At 42.4% G+C, this 22,536-nt stretch overlaps 1 protein-coding gene and 1 pseudogene across 21 annotated transcripts in view; both read right to left on the reverse strand.

The window, feature by feature from the left end:
• Positions 1 to 22,536, reverse strand: part of FHOD3 (formin homology 2 domain containing 3) — a 422,036-nt gene that overhangs the window by 153,131 nt on the left and 246,369 nt on the right. For all 21 annotated transcript variants that reach the window (XM_039842750.1, XM_039842871.1, XM_039842880.1 and 18 more), the window contains exons 7-8: positions 10,856 to 10,967; positions 3,981 to 4,075 (exon numbers count right to left, since the gene is read on the reverse strand). In XM_039842750.1, the coding sequence (XP_039698684.1) occupies positions 3,981 to 4,075; positions 10,856 to 10,967 (207 nt within the window). The remainder of the gene's footprint in view (positions 1 to 3,980; positions 4,076 to 10,855; positions 10,968 to 22,536) is intronic.
• LOC120590701 (uncharacterized) lies at positions 9,202 to 9,322 on the reverse strand (annotated as a pseudogene).

Genomic DNA, 22,536 nt, shown 5'->3' on the forward strand with positions numbered 1-22,536 from the left:
CTCTACCATACTGAGCCATTTTGCCATGGTCCCACCTCTCCCTGGGCCCTGTCCTCCCATTTCCACCCTGACACCTCACTGCTAAGGTGCCTACTTCTGGCAAAGGTGGCAACTACTCCAGAAAAGTCTTTGCGGCAAATGTCTCTTGATGCCTTTATCCTCTGATGACACCTCATGACCTGCTTCCTGCTTTCTCTCAGACCTTATCTTGCCAGGGCTTATGACAGGTAAATCTTTACAGGCATCTCAGAGGGAGAAATCTCTTTCCTAAAGGACATTTTAGTTTCTTCTCCCTGGGTTTTTACTGATTTCATCAAGTTTTTCTTGTAGGATAAAACCAGAGTGGCAAAAGCCTGAACATGAATGTTCATAGCAGCATGATTTGTAAATGCCAAAAGCAGTAAACACCAAAAACTCCTATGGTGGGTGAAGAGATAAACTGTGGTGTTTCTACAATGGATACCGCACAGTAGCAGAAAGGAGTGAACTATTAACACATGCAGCACCAGCACCGTAGGTGAATCTTAAAGTCATTATGCTAAGAAAAGCCAACCTCAAAGGGATGCATCCTATACAATTCCATGTGACATTTTTGAAATGACAACACTATAGTGATAGAGATTAAATCAGTGTTTGTCAGGGGTATGAACAGGGGATCAAGATGTCACCATAAAGGGATAACAATAGAGAGATTTGAGGGGACATGTTCTATATCCTATTTATGAAGGCTATCAATAACTACATATGTTAAAACTTATACAGCTAAATATCAAAGGAAGAAAAGTTGATTTTGGTGTAAGGTAATTAAAAAACAATAACAAAATATAGAAACAAAGGCAAATACTAAGCATGAATCCCATCCAGTATCCCTCCCCTGGGCTCCCTGAGGTCCTCCTTCCCTGACCGCTCAAAGCCAGCACCACAGTAACACCCCTGTTACTCATCCCCCACATCTGTCTCATCCTGTTCTACAAGGTGGTCACTATGTGAGCCCCCCACTTCCCCGCCCCACCAAGGGCAAGGTTTCCACTGAGGAAATTTCAGCTGGATCAAGACAGCTTGTAGGGTAAGAAATGGATAGTTTCTGATTCTCCCTCAGATCTCCCGAGGACATGGGGTAGGAGGCAGGGGGAAGGTCGGAGGTAGGAATTAGTCTGGATCTTGGAACCCCCAACCACCACCACCATTAAAGTCCCTCTTTAACAAAGGGAGCAGATTTCAGTCTCAGAGTCATGAGCAGGATAGAACTGTTTTGTCATAAAAATGTTAATTTCTTGAATTCCATGTTATTAGGCCATCTTTTATTTTGTTGAAAGAAAAGTTAGAAGAGCAATATACTGTAATTATTTCCTAGATTTCAGAGTCTGAATCTTTTCTGGACCCACAAAACATTTGACTTCATTACTTTGTTTGGGATCTAGGGGACTGTACTCACTGAGGCGATGAACACAGCTAAAATTCAACAATAGAAAACAAATGCAGTGTGGGTGCCAGCAGTCTGTTGACCTTTTTGAGGAAAAGATGACATTTGAAGTAATGTTCTCAGGACCTTTCTGGACTTCCCCTATGCCAGAACTAACAAAAGATGAGACAGAACAGACAGAAGAGAAAGAGTAAGCAAGGAATTCCTGGACATTAAATGTCAGAGGATGCCAAGGAGAGTGTGACACACACTAGGTCCTTGCCAGCAATTGGCAGCAGAATGGCCACATCAGGCAGATGCTGCCAGGATCATTAGAGCAGCCGCGCGCGGCCTTTACCAATAAGATGGATAGCATTACAATGGAAAACACTGAGCAAGGGCAAAAATTCCATTCTTGCTGAATTCAACGTTTTCCAAAACAATGTCAGTGACTGAAAGTGGCAGAAAATTGATGACTTTAATCTTAAAAAAATACAAACAGAAAATTGCTTTAAAACTGCATCCTAAAATAAACTTACAGATTGTAATATAAAAGCAAAATTATTATCTACAGAAAAGTGGTGGTCACTCCCCACTAGGACTGTAGTAGAGTTTCCTGTGTCCTCATCAACGAATGCTTTTCATAAAAAGCAATCACTGCCAACATGATCTGAGGAAAACTTTGTCTTGTTGTTTTGCTATATATTTCTTTTAATCTTGGTAGGTTTAATGTTATTTTTTGACTGGGTTCTTAATATATTTAGGATAGTGTCATTTTCTGCCCTATTTTTTGCAATTAATTTCCCAATTTGTCACTTGCCTTTAGCTTTTATTTGTGGTTTTCATCTTACAAATAAGACCTTTTAGAATTTTGTGCACTGGAATATTTAAGTCCTTTCCTTTGGAATTTTTCTTGACTGGTTTTATTAAAAATAACCTTTATCTACCAGAGACCAATTAATCTTCATCTCTAGTTCCTTCTCATTTATCTATGATTTGATGTCTTACATTGAACTCTTTAATTGATCCAGAATTTATTTTGGTATATGGTCAAAGTATGTTTTTATTTATTTCTATTTAGCAAGACCTCCCCAATCAGGAATGAAGCTACCCCATTCCTACTGATTTCAGCCACAGGGTAAGTTGTTCTGTGCGCTGGGATCTATTTTGGCATTCTTCTGCTACACTCACATGTCTGCCATGCAAAAAGCCAGGACCACAGTGTTTTAATCCTTGGAGTTTGCTCAATGTTTTAATATCCAGAAGTTACAACTTATAATTTTGCTGCTTTCTACTAATTTGTCCCCAGTTCATCATGGGAAATGTTTCTCCAGTTATATTTCAGAAAGAGATTCGGGTCTTCTCTGGCGGGTATGAAAGACGACTCACGGCAGCGGGTGGGGGAGGTTAGTTGATGTGGGGCCTGGGGACTAGCGTGTAGCAGTCTGCAGAATAACCACTCCCACCCCAAACTCAGTTATTAAAGAGGAAGAGACCGAGGCACCAGAATGCAGGAACTCCAGTGCCAAGTGTGGGCTGTCCCAGGCCAGCATGGGACCCCCTGTCAGAGCAGCATCTCTGGGGATGGATACTAAAGCCTACAACTGCTCTGCAAGTTGGTGACTGTGGAGTGACATGATGGGAGGAACAGGAGCACAAGGGTGTAGTCACCATTTTAAAAGGTGAATAGGACCCATGCCCAGGAATCCTTATCTCACCTCCGGCAGTCAGAATTCAAGAAGCAGTGGAACAAGAGCACCTTTATTTCTTCCTGACTGTGAACTATTTCTTTAGAGTAAAACTTGCTAATTTATTTTCTTAAGGAGAGATGTTTTTAAGAGGACACCTTGATAGGAAAAGTAGTCATAAAATTCTCGCTGTCATCTTTGATTTATTAGAAACAACCAAAGCACAGGAAGCATGCAAACACTCACAGAGCTTCACACTTATGTCCAGCGGCATGCATGCACACACACCGTGCATGGGTGTAAACCGTTTTCTCCTGCGAAGAAGCACATTGCAGCCACCACGATGGAGGGTCTACATGATGTGGCTCTTATCCAGAGGGTAAATTTCAGATTTTTTCATTATATTAGTTTCCTAGGGTTGTTGTATCAATGTACCACAAACTAGGTGGCTTAAAACACCTAGGAATTTATTCTCTCACAGTTTGAGAGAGTAGAAGTCTGATATCAACGTGTCTGCAGAGCCATGCTCTCTCTGAAGGCTCTAGGGGAGGGTCTTGCCTTGCCTCATCCTTGATTAGCTACTGGCAATCCATGGCATGCCTTGTCTTATAGATGCATCACTCCAACCTCTGCTCTGTCTTCACATGGCTGTCTTCCTCATGCACACACATATACATCATCGTCCCTCACTGTGTGTGTCTCTTTTCCTCTTCTTATAAAGACACCAGTCATACTGGATTAAGGCTCACCTACTGACCCCATCGCAACTTGATTATACTTTCGAAGACTCTATTTCCAAATTAGGTCACATTCACAGGTACCAGGGGTGAGGAGGACTTCAACATGACTTTTAGGAGGACACAATTCAACCCAAACAAACATCAACCAACCTTGTTCACTAAAGTCATCGCGTAAACCAGCAGCTCTGTGTCGACCCCGTCCTTTTCCTCTAGGATTTCCATGATATTTGACCAGGGTGTGACTCCTACAAATAAAGCAAATATCATTAGGACACAATTCAACATACCTTATCCAACTCACATCACAGTTTTTCTAAAGACTCTTCATCCAACAATGGCGATGTATTTCCGTAACCAAATTTCAAAACGTGGCACATGCTTCTAATTAGATGACAATATATCACCGCTGGAAAAATGTATATTCTTCAGGGTCAGGATGCCTATAAATTAGCTTGAAAGTTCCCTTTGTATTAAATATGTCACTTTGAAAAAAAAAAAAAAGCATTCATGTGCGGTTATTTAGGCCATGAATTTCCCTCTCCAAGTGCAGAAGCTCTTGATAAGTATTTCCCGTACACTGGCATGCTATGCTCTGATTTCCTGCAAGGAAAAAGGATGCAGGAGGTCTTTACATTCATGCTACAGTAGGCTCCAAGTGAAACATCCGTCCAGCAAACATTTGAAAAAGTATATTACCTCCATGTAATCAAGGCACAAATACTGTTTAAGCATCACCCAGATACAAGCAGTTGGGTCTAGTGGGAGGCTGCCCTCAAGAGGTTTATAATCTAATAGAGCAGTTAGACATAAATATAAGGACACACATTAGCCCAGAGTAAAAGCACCCAAAAGGCAAAGGCACTTAGCTAAGCCTGTCACTCAGCGAGGGAGGTCTCTTGCAGTGTGGATGGTAGTGGGGGGCTTAGTGCAGAGGTGTCTCCTAAATAGGGCTCTGCAGGCAAAGGCTCATAGATGGTTATTCCCTGGCTCCAGGAGAGAGCAGAAAACCCTTCGCATTCAGGACCACCAAGGCCGCAAAGGGAGCACAGCACCCTGACGCAATTTCCTATGCCTGAGATAAATATTTGAAGTGAAATGTTGCTTTGTCCTTACGTGATGGTATGGAACATGAAGCTCTTACCTGCTTTCTCTATAAAGATCTTAAAGGGATATTGCTTATTTTTACTGATAAAAATAAACTCTGAAATAACTGAAAACCAGTGGTTTCCAAATGCTGGTTCTTGGATGAGTTATGCCAGGGCTGACTTCCTAGCCTGGAGAACAAAAGCTCCCCAAGGGCAGCAGTAGTATATGTATTATCTCTGTGCTCTTAGCACAGTGCCTGGCATACAGCAGGCACCCAATAAATTGTCAGCCAAATAGTGAATGGAGGTCTTGGAGAGGGCAGGAAGTGGGTTAAGTTGGAGCAGTTTAAAAAGAACCAAAGGGTAAATGAAATAAGGAGAGAAGGCCAGAGAATTAAAAAAGAAACAGGCACCTACTATAAAATGTGAAAGACATGGATGTAGCTTGATGCAGCAATCTGTTGGCTCACCTAGCAAGTAAACAGAAAGCCTTTTCCTTTGGCCGAGTTGTCCAGTTGGTCAGAATGAGGCCAGCTTCTATAACCCCTTCTAACTCTGGAAGCATGATCCTTCACCTGTTAACTGCTGAATTATCTTCTTGCTGATATTTATCATCAAACTCTTTTGAAGTCCTCACTTGTTTTTCAAACCCCAACGAAATCACCATTTCTGCCCTCAGTACAGTCAATCGATGTGGTCAGTGGGACTTGGGTTTCACTGTCCAAGCGCAGTCCAAGCACTGTAAGTGCCTCAGTTTGTATTTATAATGAGGGCAACTTCTATTATTACCACCTGGCACCGAACCTCAGCAGAAAACACTTGTTCCGGTGAGTTACTGATGAATGGTTTAAAGAAGACTGTGTAGGAGAGAAAGCACTGAAGCTAAGAATTTCCAGTGGTGTTAGTGGGCCCAGAACTGCTTCCTGCTTGCATATTTTGGAGACAAAGATGCTAAATATAGCCTAGGGAAAGAAAGGCCACGAAGAAAAGGCAGGCATCTTGGAGAGAGGGAGGGGGCCAGATTATAGCCTCTCTCTAACAGACAGGCATACTTGTGTACCATTTTATCCTTTATAATAAAAACACTCAAACACTGGCTTAATTTAACTGAAAAATGTGTCCTTCAGCTGTGATATCTGATTCCCTCATTACCATTTAAAGATTTCAAATCTGGAAACTTGGATATATTTGTGTACTGTTGGGATGAATGTTCATTCCCCTTTGATTGACTGGGGACCCCAAAATGAGAACTATTTCGAAGAATGAAGGTAAAGGGGAGGAAACATTTTGGTCCAATACAAACAGCCTTGGCAGGGCTCAAGCTGGTCTACATTAAGCACCACCAGTTGCAACTTTTCTAGGAGCTGCCACCTGCCAGGACTAAGTGGCCCAGTTCACCCTAGCACTACCTTTGCTTGCTCTATACAGTTGTTATGGGTGTCGTGGGGAGGGATGAGGGAGAAGTCCTGTTTTAGAATCGTAAACCATATGATCTTACCCCTTAACATAACAGAGAAAGAAACTGAGCACCAGAGTGGAGGAATGAACAAACGGTGGCTCAGGAAATACATTTACGTTGCAGTGATTATATCAGCTTTGTAGGATTGCTCTGAGGTATCATCGAGATAAAGCACTTTGACTTTTTGCCTTAGCCGTGATGGTGTATAATACAAAACAGTAATTTCCTTAATTATGATCCTCTGTCTCTCTCCAACTCCACCCCCAAACACTGCAGTATAGTCTGTAAGAGCCTGTTTTCTCTCTGATGTTTCAAGCACATAGTTGGTACTTAAATATTTCTTGGGTAAATTAGTTGTATGTGAGAAATGCTTAGCATAGTATCTGTTACAAGTTAGGCACCAGACTATCAGTAGCTGTAAGTGTCATGGCGGTTGGGGCTGGTGATGATACCCATGCTTACCCACATACCTTCTACAAGGCTCCCAGGCCAGTCTTCTCTTCCCACCAAACCACAGTGTTTTTCTCTTAACCCAGAACAAACTGCTCAATTCTTCCTCCCCACCCCTTGCCTTCCTCCTAGGTTTCTGTATTAAACTCCAAAGAAAATAAGATATTTAGCACAATGCCTTCTACACAAGTTGGTCTGATACTCAAACAGAAGGTTCTCATAGTATGTTCCATGTCTTTCAACACAATTGATAAACACACTTCACATATATATTTTGGCTATAAATAATGGAAATCAAGCTTGAGTTCTGTCAACCCCTGACTGCTATCATGCTTTGTACATTCTTCACAGATCAATACATTTTTGAGCGGCAGAGATGGGATAGCTTAAAAGAATGGCTGGATTTTTTCTCCCTGTTAATCATGTGTGGTACACATGTTTAAGAATTATGTCATATCTCATCACCTCACATTCAAATGAAAAATTGAATTTCTTCAAAAGAAGTCCTGAACCAAGTTAGCGCTGACTAACGATTTATGACTGAAATTCCAAAACAGATTACCCATTCTGGTCACTTGCCCCACCCTCTGTCTGAGAGGCAAACCCAGATAATCAGAGGGAAGGGCATCCTTCCTAGGGATGCAGAGGGTTCTGAACCCATTTCCTGTCAATCACCACAGGGAACATCTCAAGGAAAGGAAGTCTCGGATGATGGTTGAGCGACAACGCAGAGCTCTTTCAAGGGCTTCCTTAAGCACTCACTACCCTTCTCTCTTCCTGCCGGGCTCTGTCCACCAGAAAGAAAAAGTGACTTGATCCAAGCAAAAGAGGCAATGACCCAGCAGACTGAGCAGACAGATGTGTCTGCTTTAATTTTTTTGGTTTTTTTTACAAATTGGGACAAGATGGCCATCTTTTTATCTTGAGGTAGGGACTGAGTACCGCACAGAGCCTCTGTGTCATGCCCCAGACACTAGCTCAAATGAACCTTTTGATTCCAGCCCCTGAGCAAAAGTGTCTATTGCCTAGATAATGAGGGGCATTTTTAATTTTCATTAATTCATAAATGTTTATTAGTCCCTATAATGGATTCAGATCCCTCAACTTTTATCCCTGTTGCCTGACTGGCCCACTCTTGGCCAAAGAGCAAGCCATCTGTGCTCATAGAATGAACCCTTCTGGTTAACCCCATACATAATGTTTATAAAGCAACCAGGGGAATTTATTCTGGGGCAACTTTATTTGCTGTTGGTGGTAGTCATTTTTGAGGACTCATAGCTTACTCATTAGTTTTCTTTGTTGATTCTTTAAATCTGACAGTTTTCATCATCCAAAAGAATTCCTTGCTATTAAAAAAAAAGAGTCTATACTTTAACATACCCATTCTCTTATCTCCCCAAAGGACTATGTGTAAAGCCACTAGAAGAATAAAATTTATGGCTTATTTATAAACTCGTGCACAATAGACATGCTCAGTTGGCCCTCTGGCACCTCTGCCTAATCTCTCACCCAGCTGAGAGGGGGGAGTAGGGAGCTGCTTCTAAACCTGCTGGTGGAAACACACCTGGAAGTCCTTTTGCTCTCTGCAAACACCATGATATGTTTATATGGTTAATTCCATCATAGGGTTCAGGAACAGTTTTACCAGCAGTAAAATAGGATGATGTTATTTGCATGCATTATAAAATTATGGCCAAGACCACACATGTCCATAGAGAAACATGATATTGAACCACATGGGATAAGCTACATCTGAGATTTTCCATTAGTGTTATTCCTTTTTTTTTCCCAGCTGCTAGTGTTCAGTAGTTGCAAAAAGAAATTTTATAGGCAAAATGCCATGAAGTATGCAATCCATGAGCTTCTTTAATTTTTTTTTTTTTTTTTTACAAATTGTGAAATGATGGGCATCATTTTGTCATGGGCGAGAGACTGAGTACAGCAGAGAGCCTTTGGCTGGGCCAGTAGATGGAGTCTTGGATGTGGGTGTCACGCCTTGGGTTTACCTCAGGATCATTCCTCTACCCCCACAACATGCCCTTCGTGAAATGTGAAGTCCGAAGAAGGAAACTCTGAGATCCCAGCTCAACAAAGTGAAAGCACAACTCAAGGTCATGAGAAGGCTGTCGCCTCTAACATGGCCCTCATGACAAGGGCCTATGGGTTGTCTGAAATTCAGGACAGGAAATGAAGAGTCCGTTCATCATCCAAAAGTAAGTAATCCCCAAGTTGGGGGATGGAGTGTGACTCCTTTGAGAATGAATAGATCCGCCTCGCTGTTTTTCCAAACACCCACCTTTGGCCCTAAATCTCATTCACTGGCCTTGGAAGCACCAGTGCTGGTTTCTTTTTTTTTTAAATTATTTATTATTATTTATGCCTACAGCACCTGGTCTTCCTAGGTGGTCTCCCATCCAAGTACTAACCAGGCCCAACCCTGCTTAGTTTAGCTTCCAAGATCAGACATCGGGCTTGTTCAGGGTGGCATGGCCGTAGACCATGGACCGTGGACCATGGACTGGGGCGTGAACCCAGGACCTTCTGCATGTAAAGTAGATGTGCTAACTGCTGTAATAGGGAATCACGTCCAATAAAGTATTTTTTAATTAAGGTATATATAGTACTTTTCTTAGACATATGGTATTTCACACTCAAGAGACTATAGTATAATGTCAACATAACTTTTTACATGCTCTGGGAAACCAAAAAATTCATGTGACTTGCTTTATTGTGATACTCACTTTATTGCAGTGGACCCAAATCTGCAATGTCTCTGAGGTATACCAGTATAGGCAAATTAATTTAAACACGTTATGTGGCAAAATACAAAAATATGCAGTCTTATCTTTATCAATTTCTTATAACTATCTTGATTCACCAAATTTTGGAATGTCTCTCTTTTCCTGGAAAATCCAAAATATGTGTCCATAGAAAACAGAATTTTTCCTTTCTCCCCAGCACAATTAGACTTTAACCTTTTACCTAAAGAGAAAAATTTCTGTTAGGAAAATGTTGGTAAAATGGCTTCTTCTTTGAGTCTTTGTGGAGATGATCATGGTAACAGTAATGTCCTACTGGAGAACAAAACCAAAAATTTTTTCGAAAGGACAAAACAAAACAAAACCCATCAACATCTTAGCTTTAAGGTTCACAATATTACAGGGAACACAGTGTGTTACACACAAAACCAGATCCGAAGCTGATTCTTCATCGAGTGTGTAGGGCAGGGCTGCCTGCTGTGGGCCAGCTAGGTGCTGAGACACCAAGAGGAACAGGCACCCTGCCCTGGAGCACGGCACTCACTCAGAGAGACAGGCAAAGACAACAACACAGCAGAAAAGAGGGACACACAGGGCCTTTGAGAGCACTTGGCCATCTGGCCCAAGGGAGGGAGGGTGTGGTGCAGGCCAAGTGGGAGATGGGGGTAGCAGATGGACGGGGACTAGATGGTTCAGAGTCAGGTGAAGGGTCTGGATCTAACCTGTGGGCACTGGAAGCCATTGGCACTGTATTAGATAGAGACTGATGTGATCACATTTGTGTTTTAAAAGAATCCTCCAATAGCAGAAGCCAGGGTAGCACTTCGGGGAGGTGAAGGACACAGGCAAGAGATGGTGAGGGCCCCCAGGAGAGAAGGGGCACGGGATGAAGGGAGGAAGGGGGAAACATCTAGGGGTCTGAGCTGATAAAGCATGGTTCAGGGGAGGAAGGAGCCAAGGCAACCCAGACAAGATGGGAAAAGAGGAGGAACTGGCTCTGCGTGTGTTCAGTGACAGGGGCTGGAGAAGGGGCATAAAGACAAGCTCAGCGACAGGCCTGCCCTGGGGATGCCCAGGAGTGCTTTTCTTTTTCTGGCAAACCATGTTCTGTCCTTAATCTTTGTATACTTACTATCCCAAAAAACATGTTTCCTGTAGTGGGAGGTCCACGTAAAGGGAATTCTCAATTCCAGTTTGAACATGTAAAAAGTGGATGCCTTTTTTCATCAGACTTTTTTACAGTGATGAAATAAGGGAGCAGGGACCACTCACCTCTTTTTGTATCGACAGCAGAGACAGCCTGAATCAGAAGAGGTGCATTTGACTCCGAGTACTCCACAAAGACGAGCAGCAGCTTCAGGGCCGTCTTCACCACCAGGCGGAACTGCACACAAAAGATAAACCATCACACAGCTGCAGACACAATCATGTAGGCACAAAGGCATCATCTCTTAACAGCAGTTGGCACCCAGGTCTTGCTTCAGCCCAGGTGCTCTTTTTAATGATTACACAGATTTCTCCACTGCAATCCTTTAATGCAGGGGTCTCAAACCCCCAGGCGGCAGATGGGTACCGGCCCATGGCCTGTTAGGAACTGGGCTGTACAGCAGGAGGTGAGCAGCAGCCCGAGTGAAGCTTCATCTGTTTTTGCAGCCACTCGCCAGCACTAGCATCACGGCCTCAGCTCCACCGCAGATCATCAGGCATTAGATTCTCATAGGAGCTCTGGTCCCTGGTGCCAAAAAGGTTGGGAACCGCTGCTCTAATGGGTATTAGAATTATTCCATTGCACAGATCAGGGCACAGAGTACCCTGCCCAAGAACATACTCCTAAAATAGAATCAGAATTCAAACACGGGGCCTTTGGTCCCAGAGCTCGTACCCAGTGGTCTCTTAACATCCCTGGTAGCGGTTGCTGAATCAGGTACAGTAGTCCCCCTTATCTGTGGGGAGTAAGTTCCAAGGTCCTCAGTGGATGTCTGAAACCCTAAATATACTTTGTTTTTTCCTATATATACACACCTATTATAAAATTTAACTTATAAATTAGGCACAGTAAGAGATTACTTATGATAAAACAGGCAACTATAATTATATACTGTAACAAAAGTTAAGTGAATGTGGTCTTTTTCTCAAAGTATGTTACACTGTATTTTTTGTGATGATGCGAGATGATATGTTACATAATGAGATGAAGTGAGGTGAATGATGTAGGTATTGCACACTGCGTAAGGATGACTTGAACACAAGCACTGCGATGCTAAGGTAGTCGACCTGTTAATAGAGACAACTACTGAGTACCTATGTGGGGTGGCAAGGAGCATATATGGCATGGATAGGTAGGACAAAGGGATGATTCAAATCCTGGGCAGAACTGAACAGGACATGGAGAGATTTCATCACACTACTTGGAATGGAAAGCAATTGAAAGCTTATGAATTGTTTATTTCTGGAATTTTCCATTTACTATTTTCAAACCGTGGTTGACCGTGGGTAACTGAAACCATGGAGAGTGAAACCATGGATAAGGCAGGGCTGCTGAACTTCATTTTTCTCAGACTAGAACACTGCAAGGTAGGAATGATTACATTTCCCATTTTTCTAGTGAGGACACAGGCACAGCAGGTTAAACGACTTGTCTAAGCTGGCTTGGTAAGCAGAAATCTGAACCAAGTCCCCCTCTTAAAACTGAGCAGAGAAGGCCACTTGGGGCATTAAAACACACTTGCTGGGCCCAGGGTACAGTGTTTGTGAGAAGCCACACAGGGCACAGGGGCTTCCCTCACATGTCACAGGTTCCTCGCCCAGAGAAACTCCCTACTCTAGCTCAGCCAGCCCTGGGCTGGGGCAGCAGTGAAGCTTTCCATGTCCGCTCCCTCCCTGTCCCCAGATGCTGCTGTAACCTTCAGCCACAGTCTCCTGTACCCATTTCCTTCTAAGAATCTCCTCCTTAAGAAACTCACACACCAACTACCTCCTAGAAATGGGTTAAGATCGTGATCTGAGAGACGGCAAACCCACCTGGCCTGCTTGTCCCACCCCAGCAGTTTGCCTGTCAGTGTCCTGCCCTCCACAGGGAGTAACATGGTCAAGGGGAGAGGGGTTTATTTGCACTTTAACTGCAGGGCCTGGAACTGCACTTGGCACAGAGTAGGTTCAGCGATGTTTCCTCAATGAACAAAGAGATCAATGACCAGGCATTCAGTGCATGACCCTCACTTCCATCACTGTGGTTGTGGAGAATCAGCTCCAGAGTCTTTGTGTGCAGCCTGAGGAAGACCCAGGGCCTCCTGGAGGCATCTTCCCACATCAAAATAGTAGGGACACATGTCGACTTTACAGGGAACTTGGAGCAGTGTGCACTCCCCACAGGGAACAGTGTAAGAGCACCACTCAACCCCAAGTCATTTCTTCAAAATCGTGCAAACACCTCGGTTCTCTTGCCCTTCTCTCCTCTGTCACACTTCCCTAGTAAGCCGCCTGTCTCTTCCTTGATTCCACATCTCTCTTTAGCCATTGTCACGGTTCTCAGCTCCCCTTTAAAGGAAAACGTCTCAAAAGAGTGTCTGCAGTCCCAGCTCCACGTCCTCACGTCCAACTGACTCTTTGGCCCAATCCAACAGGGCTTCTAACACGACCACGCAAATTAAGTCTCACGAAGGTTGCAATGGCCTTCATGTGGTCACATCCAATGCTTGCTTCTCTGCGCTCATTATAACTCAGCTCTCAAAGGCATGTGACACAATTAACTGCCATAATTTCATCCCATTGTGGCCGACCCACAGCCACCCCTTTGCTGGCTCCTTCTATGGTGCTCGATTTCCAGGTGAGGCGAGGCTTCAGAGTTCACTTCTCTTTCCACACACTCTCTCCAGGAGACCTTCATCCAGCTTTAGTTTTAAATTCCATCTGAGACTCAGTGCTGTTGATTCCTCGGCCTGACCAACCTCCTGCACCAGGTGGCGGTTCTCACCCAACCCATGACGTCTCCGCTCAGAGGCTAACAGGCGCCTCAAATTCAACGAGGCTGAAAGAGAGCTCTTGATTTTTACCCATGGCCGCTGCATCACACCTACCATTCCCATCCTATTCCTTGCACAGTCCCCATCTCAGTCCAAGGCCACGCCATCCACTGAGTGGGAAGCGAGGGTCACCCGGCACTTCTTTCACCCATTCTCGCAACAGATCCATCCGCCAGTGCAGACAGAACTTTAAGAGCTGTCCTGTCTCCATCCACCTCTCCATCTCCCTGTCCACTCTGGACCACTGTGAGAGCCTGCTAAGTACATCCAGCTTTGTCCCCCTTAAGTCCATTCTCCAAATAGCAGCCAGAGTGGCCACTGCATTCTCAACCCTCTAATCATTCTGCATCCCATTCAAGATGCAATCTACTCCTGCAGGTTTTATGTCCTGGTCTCTGTAGAGGTCTCTGATGCCTTCCCTCCTGCCCAGTGTGCTCCAATCATCAGTCGATCAATGCATGACCCTCACCTTCATTATCTTTCTTTAGTCACGTGACTATACGTTTTTAACTTTCTGAAGCTTGTTCGTGATTCAGAACTGCTCATTGGCTAGTCTTAACCAGTCATCATAGGAATGATCTTTTCCTGTCTTTCAGATCTAAGAAATTTCCCCTCATGGGAAATGCCTTCCTGACTACTTCATCTAAAGGAGCCCCTTGGTCATGCTCATATCATCCTGTTTTATTTTCTCCACATCCTTTACCATGACCGGAAATTGCTACAAACACATTTGGTCACCTGATATCCCTTTGTTGTCCCCAACTAGAACATAGGCCACCTGGTGGCAGAGATGTTTTATCCTGGAAACAGCTTTGTCCCGGAGGAGCTGCTCAGTCAGTATTGTGCACGAAGGGCGGGCCAGCATGCCCTTTTCGCCGAGGCTGCTTCTTCAAATCCATCCCTCTTATAATGCACAGAGCAAGCCACCTCAGCCCCAGCTTCCATTTCTTCACCCCATCAGAGTCCTCAGCAAAGCAGAGGCCCCTGCACAATCGCCCTGAGGACAAGCAGTGCCTTGGACTTCCACTCTCATGGTTACGTCCTTTCCACACTGGGAATTGAATTCTTTGAAGGGCTTTGAACTCTTGAAAGCATTTTCGCTTTCATAACTCAAGTCCTGCATTTGGTCCTCTGCTCCCTGAATTCCAGAGTATTTTTCTCTGCAACTGCAAGGTTGGGGGTAGGAGGGGAAGGCATGGCATGACAACCTGCGGTATCTTCATACATTCAGAGCTGAAGAAATTTCTTCAAGTAAATAAAACACCCAACAAGTCTAGGCTTGGCAACTTCGTTAGTGGGTGGACTGTCATTATGTGGTGCCCAACCTCGCTCCCCCATTAGCTGGTCTCAGCAGGGGCTCCCTTATGCCCATCAAGTTTCCTTCTGAGCATCTCTGTGGTCATGGGGCCTTGGTCCCAGGCACCCAAACCCCTTAGCCACTATCCCTTACTGGGCTCTCTAATTAAGAAACCATTGTTTTCTAGCAAATCTTTTCCTATTGCTCTCAACATGCCTATTCATGTCTTCTCTGCTGCTGTAAAGACTCTGTTTGGAGCTTTTTTGGCACCGTGATTTAAAAAAAAAAAAAAGAACCCCAAACTCTTCTGATTCATAATTTAAGGTTTCTGTGAATTTAGCTTCACTCGAGTCTAAGTTTAAGTTTCTGTGTGTTCAGAAGACTTATGGTATAAAATTAATAACAAACATATTAGGTAAACTACTTTATAAAAAATAATTAGAACATTAACTTTAAGGAAATACATATCAACTGCAAACGTGTCCTAATTAATCATCAAAATGAATTCAGCAGGACTTCTCCACTGAAATGCTTCACTAGCCTTACTGCATAGACTTGAGTAATAAAAGTACATTACTTCAAAAGATTTCTACATCAGTCCCTCATTTATCCAGAAATCACTTAATTTGATGCCTTCGACTATCTGGAATGAAGTCAAAACTCTTCAAAGCATTGATCAGCCATAATGAAAGCCATACACCCATTCCTTCCGGTCTGAACACACTGCTTATCTCAAAGCTCTTTAAAATCTGTACTTGGTGCCACTTGCACTTATCTTAGATACATTCTAATAAGAGTAGCTATTGAAACTCCTAGCCCACACCCACTGAGAAGGGGCAACCCAGAGGCCAGGAGAGGCAGGCCCACCACAGCAGCAAGGGTAAGAATTATGAGAAGAGGCGTGGAAGCAAGCTGCCAACACACACACCTCTGCGTGGCTCAGATGCTGAAGGCTCCTCACAGGGACATGGCACTGTCACTCCAATCTGAATTATCTGATTTTCAGCTCTGCCTGGTGCTTTTTCATGTTCTAATGGAGAGTTTCATTGCAATGACTTACAGGCTCAGACACCTGCTCATCTGTTAGCAACAAGGGAAATCGATAAGCATGGAATATCATTCATGTGGAAGATCAATCACTTGAGAAGATAAAGCAACCAGTCATGAAAGAGTTAAACATAGAAGCAGGGCAACAAGGAGTCAGCCTCAGAAGCAGTGGTCCAAAGACAAATGAGCTGATGTAGAGAATGCAGATTCCTACATCTGGAGGTCCTGAGTGGTAGATTGCTAAGGCCATCGCTGAAGGAATTCAGAGCCTGGATTAGGGTGGACCGATCCATTTAAGGTCCCTCCCCATTCCGAGATGCTCTGCTTCTTCTTTCAACAATGCCTTCAGCATCTCCCAGATGCCCAGCACCCAGGGAGGTCTGTGAGTGAGGAAGGAAGCTGTGGCCCTGCCTTCAAGGAGGTGGTCTTCTCGCTGCCGAGAGAGGACCCGGAACACCTTCACATCACTTGAGCATGTTCTCCATACCAGAGCCCCTCAGAGCCAGGTCATTGAGGACAGAAAGCCCTTCCCAGGGGACAGCACTTCCAGTGGGGAGGCCACCCCTCTGGGCTTCCATGGAGCAAGAGAGTTGTTTGACGGCCTTTGGGTTCACAGATGATTCCACTTCCTTAAGGCTGGAGGAAACACACTGGGGGTCTAGATTCGGTATTTGGCTACATGTTACCTCCTTTTCATGTAATTACATTCTAGGAAAAGCTAGTATTCTATTTTAATGCCATCCATTCTAATAAATTATGCTTCATATTGCTATAAAACACGCAGCTAAACAGGAATCAAAGACAAGCCCTTTGTATGAGGGGAGGCTAGGAACACGCAGCCAGCTGTGAATTGTGCTTTCCTTATGTATTTAGCGTATTTAGGGGCAACTAGGCTGAACTGCTCTTTCTGCTGCAGCTCTCCATTTGCACTCTCTGTTCCTACTCAGCATAAAACAGAGGCCCAGGTCCTCAGAGGAACAGAGATGCCTCTGATGCAGGAATGTACCATTTGTCAGGGCAGACCTCAGGCAGGGGACTAAGCCTCAGGACTGCGTAAACAACTCGGGGTTCCAACGTCACCTCTCTGCCAGGCAAGCAAGAATGGAGGGTAGGGGGAAGGTGTCAACATAGTGCTTTGTTAGTTTTTGTTTTTGTTTTTAATTTTCTGAGTCAACCCATAGGGAGGGTGTGGAGCCAGCCTTTATAGAACCTGGGTGTCTAGGTTTTACATAAAATGTAAATACCAGATGTATGGAAAAAGAAATAAAAGGCAATTTTCCTCAAAAATTTTGTGCTTAAAAGCAAACTGGAACTCCCTTCGTGTTTTATTGTACTTAGAGAAACCCAAGAACTATACTTAGCAGGTCAAATATGCTGCTTATTAAGTAGAAATACAAAAATTCCAAAAAATCTCCAAATTCCTACTCCTCTTCTAAAAATTCAACAACCATAAAAAAAGAAAACAATTTCCAAACCTCAGGATTTAAATTACAAAAAGGGTTAGAAAACATGCTTCATTCTATTTGTTTTATTCCACTAAAAAAAAAAATAAATAAATATACAATAATACACACACACACACACACACACACACACATTAATATCTACTAATACATACACATATATGTATATGTATATATATATTTATTATAGAAGTAGATGCTGGTTATTAAAACTAAATTAGAAATTGGTAAGATAACAATCTATAAAGCTTTGCCACTGTTTTCAAGCTTATCAGAATTAAGAATATCCTGAATATTTTAATAACAAAAAAAAAATTTTAAGAGACTTAAGAACTTATCTTTAAGAACTTTTCAATTAAGCACTTCATTCAAATGACATATACTTAAGCTCAGAATGGTCATGAATGCCTCATATTCTGAATCTCTCATCTTCTAAAATGTTGTCTATAAAATGAGGTGCATCTTTTCAGAAATGAAGTATGGGCCCAAATATATTACCTGAGTACAGAACTCTAGGCCTTGGTTTTCAGGTGCCGCTGAAGAAGTGTAGACAGCAGGGTTAGCCCATCTGCCAGGACAGAAAGTCACCTGTGCTATGTGCTATGTCCTCAGGCCTTATGGCCGACCTGCTCATGACCTGATGCAATTTGCAGAAACAGAACCAGCTTTGTGATTAATGTAGTAGCCAAATGCAAGGCCGGGAACCCCTTACATTTTTACTAGTTAGTGGATAGGAAATCTTGCAGAATGTAAAATACAGCAGACGATTCAAAAAATAATTAAAATAAATATCAAAATAAATAATACTACAAGTGAACATTTTCTTCAACTGAGATAAAATTCTGGGGCTTAGTTGGATGTTTCCTTAAAGAATAATGACTTAAAGTGGACAAGATCAGAAACTATGCACTTTGCTAACGTTCCCTTGGGATACTCAATATAATTATGAAGAGGTAGGTAACATAAGTACCATAAGTACAATAGGGAACATAAATTCACTCTGTTTCTGTTAACTAAGGAATATCAGAAACTCTGCACTGAAATACTGCCTTAAGGAACACCTTGATAGTATTTGCAAAATGAAGGAGGAAAATCAGCAACATTGGATACTTCTCCAGTTAGTGTCATCCCCATTTTCAGATGCAAAAATCTCATGTCCTAGGAGGTTATGTAACTTGTCACACAGCTAATTTCTGAAGGAAGTTGAAGAAAAACACAGGACAATCTGATTCTTTCTATTGTACTATGGGGAACCTCATCTTTCCCTCTGGTGCAAAAACTTAAGTCTTGGGGGAAATGTGACAAATATTCTTTTCCAAGCAATAATCAAGGTTAAAGAACTTTCATAAGTGAATAACCAGCCCTGGGCACATGACAGTAGACAACAATGAAGCCTGTGCTGTTAGTATGGGTTTGGCAGCCAGCTCACATCTCCTCAGAGTGGATAGAGAGTGGTTGGCAGCTGAATGCTGGCAGGTGGAGAAAGGCTATGGGGATAGTGGTCAGCAGCCTGGCAAAGACAAACCTGAGCCTGCAGGGCCACTCTGGAGTGGCTCCCAGAAGCCTTCGCTTCTTCTGGCCCTGTAGTCCATCTATTTCTCCTAGAACATCTCCTCCCGAGGAAAAGCACACGGGTACTCTGGGGTTTTTGCATCGCCTCAAACATTCTTCCATATTAGCATCACCCATTCCCATCCCTTCTCCAGCTGCCAGAATACAGCTGCTAGTCCTTGATCACTTGGTCTAAAAGGGCAGAAGGGTCAAAGCCCCACCCCCTGCTCCTGTTTCTCCTGTCCCCGAGGATCTGGTCTATGCAAACCGTCATTCTGGTTTATCAATAAGGCTCTTGAGAGTTGAGGAACCACAAATCAGCTCTCTGAATAGACTGAAGAAACTCTTTTCCAGCCCTGGGGCTGGACCATGGGGCCCCCTCAGCATGCTAGTCCCCGTAAAATTTGACCCAAACCTCTGGTCTCTTTCTCTGACATCTTCCTGAAACAATAACCAGTAAAATTTCCCTTTTTTTCCTTCTATTGACATTATCCTCACTGGGGACATCTGAGAGCTCAAATAAGTGAGAATTAGTTTTCTGGGTATAACAGCCAATAGCCAGTAGAAAAGCAATAGCCTTTAAGAGGAAGCTGACTCTTTGTACTCACAACGTCTCTAACACAAATATTAATGAATGTGCCATTAAAACTCATGGAATTTTTAAAATCTTACCTAATGAAATGTTGATAAACATGGAAAAAATTCAAACACAACCTCATTCACTAAATGTTTCATGAAATTAGGAATAATGAAGCTCTTTAAATATCACATAGAATCGGAAACAATGATTATTCAACAATATAAGAAAAGTCAAATAAATTACAGTTCATTTGTATGACCGAATATTACGTAGGCATTAAATAATATGTCTTTAAAATATTAAAATGAAACAGAAAAATGCCTATACTTAGAGTTAACTATGTAAGAAAAATTTAAAGAAAAATCAGAAGGAAATGTATAGTTAAAAATCTTTATATCTATATATCATTTCAGGTGATTTTTACTTTACATTTTTCGTAGTTCTAAAGTTTTATACAAGAGTGTACATTACATTTACAATCATAAAAAAGTTCAGTAAAAGTTTTAAAAGGTTATTTTTAATATCAAGATTTCATATTATACCAATAAATTTTAGCTGTTTTTTCTTGAATGCTATCATAAATTTCTATTATTAAAACATATAATTTTATAGAATTAAATTCTATTAAATTAAATTAAAAGTAATTTGGAAAGATTAAACACACAATAAAATGTAATAGATTTCACTAGTTGAGTAGATTTCATGGTATTAAATATATTGAAAGTGTTTTTAAATCTACAAAATTAGATCTCTGGCTTCTATTTAGAAAGCTGGAAAGAGTGTCACTCCAAACCTAACAATAAGAAAGGCCAAATAATCATTAAAATAATAACTTTTCTTGAGCCCATTAGACAGCTGAGGTTTCAGGGCAACCAAGTAGACTGAATTCTAAGGGGGACAGCTTTGCTCCCACAAAGGAAAGATGGGACACCAGCAATGGCCCACCTGAGGCAGAGTAGGCAAGGAAAATAGAGCTACCATACCAAATAGTAAGAGAAACTCAGATAATAGTTTTAACAAATTGCTAAAGGCCAAGCATGTGCTACCATAAGAGTATGGAACTCCTGGGAAGTAGAGACACAAAGGGATTCAGCATCCACTCACAGGCCCTCTCCAGTGACCAACATGGCACTCATGAAGAAGACTGAGGGTAGAGCTAGAGACCTAAGAATGTCTCCCCAGGGTGCAGGCCTGGGAGTGCACAGCCAAATTACCAGAGCAACAGGAACAACCCCACAGGATGAGGGAAGCAGTCACCACACCACCTGGAAAGGTGGGGAACCACACACAGAGCCTTCTCCTCTATGAGACAAAAGCCATAAGCCACAGGGAAGGGCAGATCTTGCTGCCCTACAGCACAGGTGGTATAGGAGAAGGGAAAAGACTCCAACTCCTGGGAAAGGGGCAGGAAACCATTCTGAGTCTGGATCTTTCAAGGTCTCCTCCTCTTGAGGGAGGTACAGGGTCACTGAGATGGCCCCACCTCAAGACCCTGCTAAAGACTAATGTGGGAGGAAAAGGACAGAGGAAGTCTAATTTTCCATCCCCAGACTAGTAAGCACAAAATAACAGTAGTTTATCATGAAGGGAGGGGCAAGAACATGGAGAGAGACCCTCTCTGAGGCTCAGACACTTAGGGAAGTCTAAAGATGAGAGTGAAAAAGGAACATTGAGAAAAATCCTCTGGCAAACCAGCATTTGCCCTTAAGCATGATAATGCTTTAAGAAACTTGGAAAGTGGTAGTGACTGAAGATAAAAACAGCAACAAACCCAAACCCAGATCCACTCAGGAGCAGCATTAGAGGCTTGCCCATTTGTAGGCATTAATACTGCTGACCTCAGTCTATACAATCCAATACATGACACCAGGCTTTCAACCAACAATTACAAGATGTATAAAAAAGCAAGAAAGCCCCGAATTCCCACCCCTACTGTCAAGAAGCAAAGCAATCAACAGAACCAGACTCAGATTTGACTCAATGTTGTAACCATAAAATTCACCATAATAATATGTTAAAGACTCTAACATAAAGGTGGACAGCATGCATGAAGAGATGAGAAATTTCAGCAGAGAGAAATGATAAGAAACAGTCAAATGGAAATGCTAGAAATAAAAAGCATGGTAAAAGAGATGAAGAACATGTTCTTAAGTTCATCAGAAAGACTCAACACAGCTAAGCAAAGAATCAGTTAACTTAATGAGTCAATATAAATTGCCCCAAATGAAACACAACGAAGGAAAAAGAGTGAATAAAAGTTTTACCCATAGAAAACATATTTTTTATGCCAGTCACTGGAAACATTTTAAAGCCTAAAGCTTTCCTTTACTGGACAGAAGCCAGATGCAAGATCTTAACGAGCATCCTATTAAAGGTAAAATGATTCTAATGAAGGTACACGATCTCTACTTCCCAATGGAAAGATCCAAAGATACAGAGATTAAAAGCTTTGGGAAATTATATAACTTAAGTGATCATACAACTGTTGTTCCATTAAAGTGAGAACAGGAGTTCAGAAAATCATGCATATCAAGACAAACTGTATTTCGTTTTTTACATTTGTATTTGTCAATTAAAAGAATCCTTTATAATACTACTAAGAAGAACTGAGCATAGTATTTGATGCTCAGAGAATTTACAATGTAGGCACCTCTAACAATGCAAAGTTAAAATGAGTAAACCTTAAGACAACAGGGAGTTGCCAAAAGTCTACAAAAAGTTAATGATCCCAATCTTCAGAAAAGGATTGAAGGTGAAGTCCCACAATTATATCCCATACTTTACTAAACCCACTCTTTATCCCTGGCAATATGCTCCAGAGGATTTGGAGATGAACATCTCATGAGCACTTAGAAAAGAGAGGAAAACACCCGGCATCAGCAGTTTCCAGATGAATAGGTCTTGGCAAGCTGAACGCAGCTTCTTTTTATGAGAACTCAACTGGCGGACTTGTGGGAAAAGAGTTGTTAGCACACAACACTGGGCACTTAAAT

This window comes from Pteropus medius, unplaced genomic scaffold (assembly GCF_902729225.1).
Source record: "Pteropus medius unplaced genomic scaffold, Ma_sr-lr_union100, whole genome shotgun sequence".
Classification (NCBI taxonomy): domain Eukaryota; kingdom Metazoa; phylum Chordata; class Mammalia; order Chiroptera; family Pteropodidae; genus Pteropus; species Pteropus medius.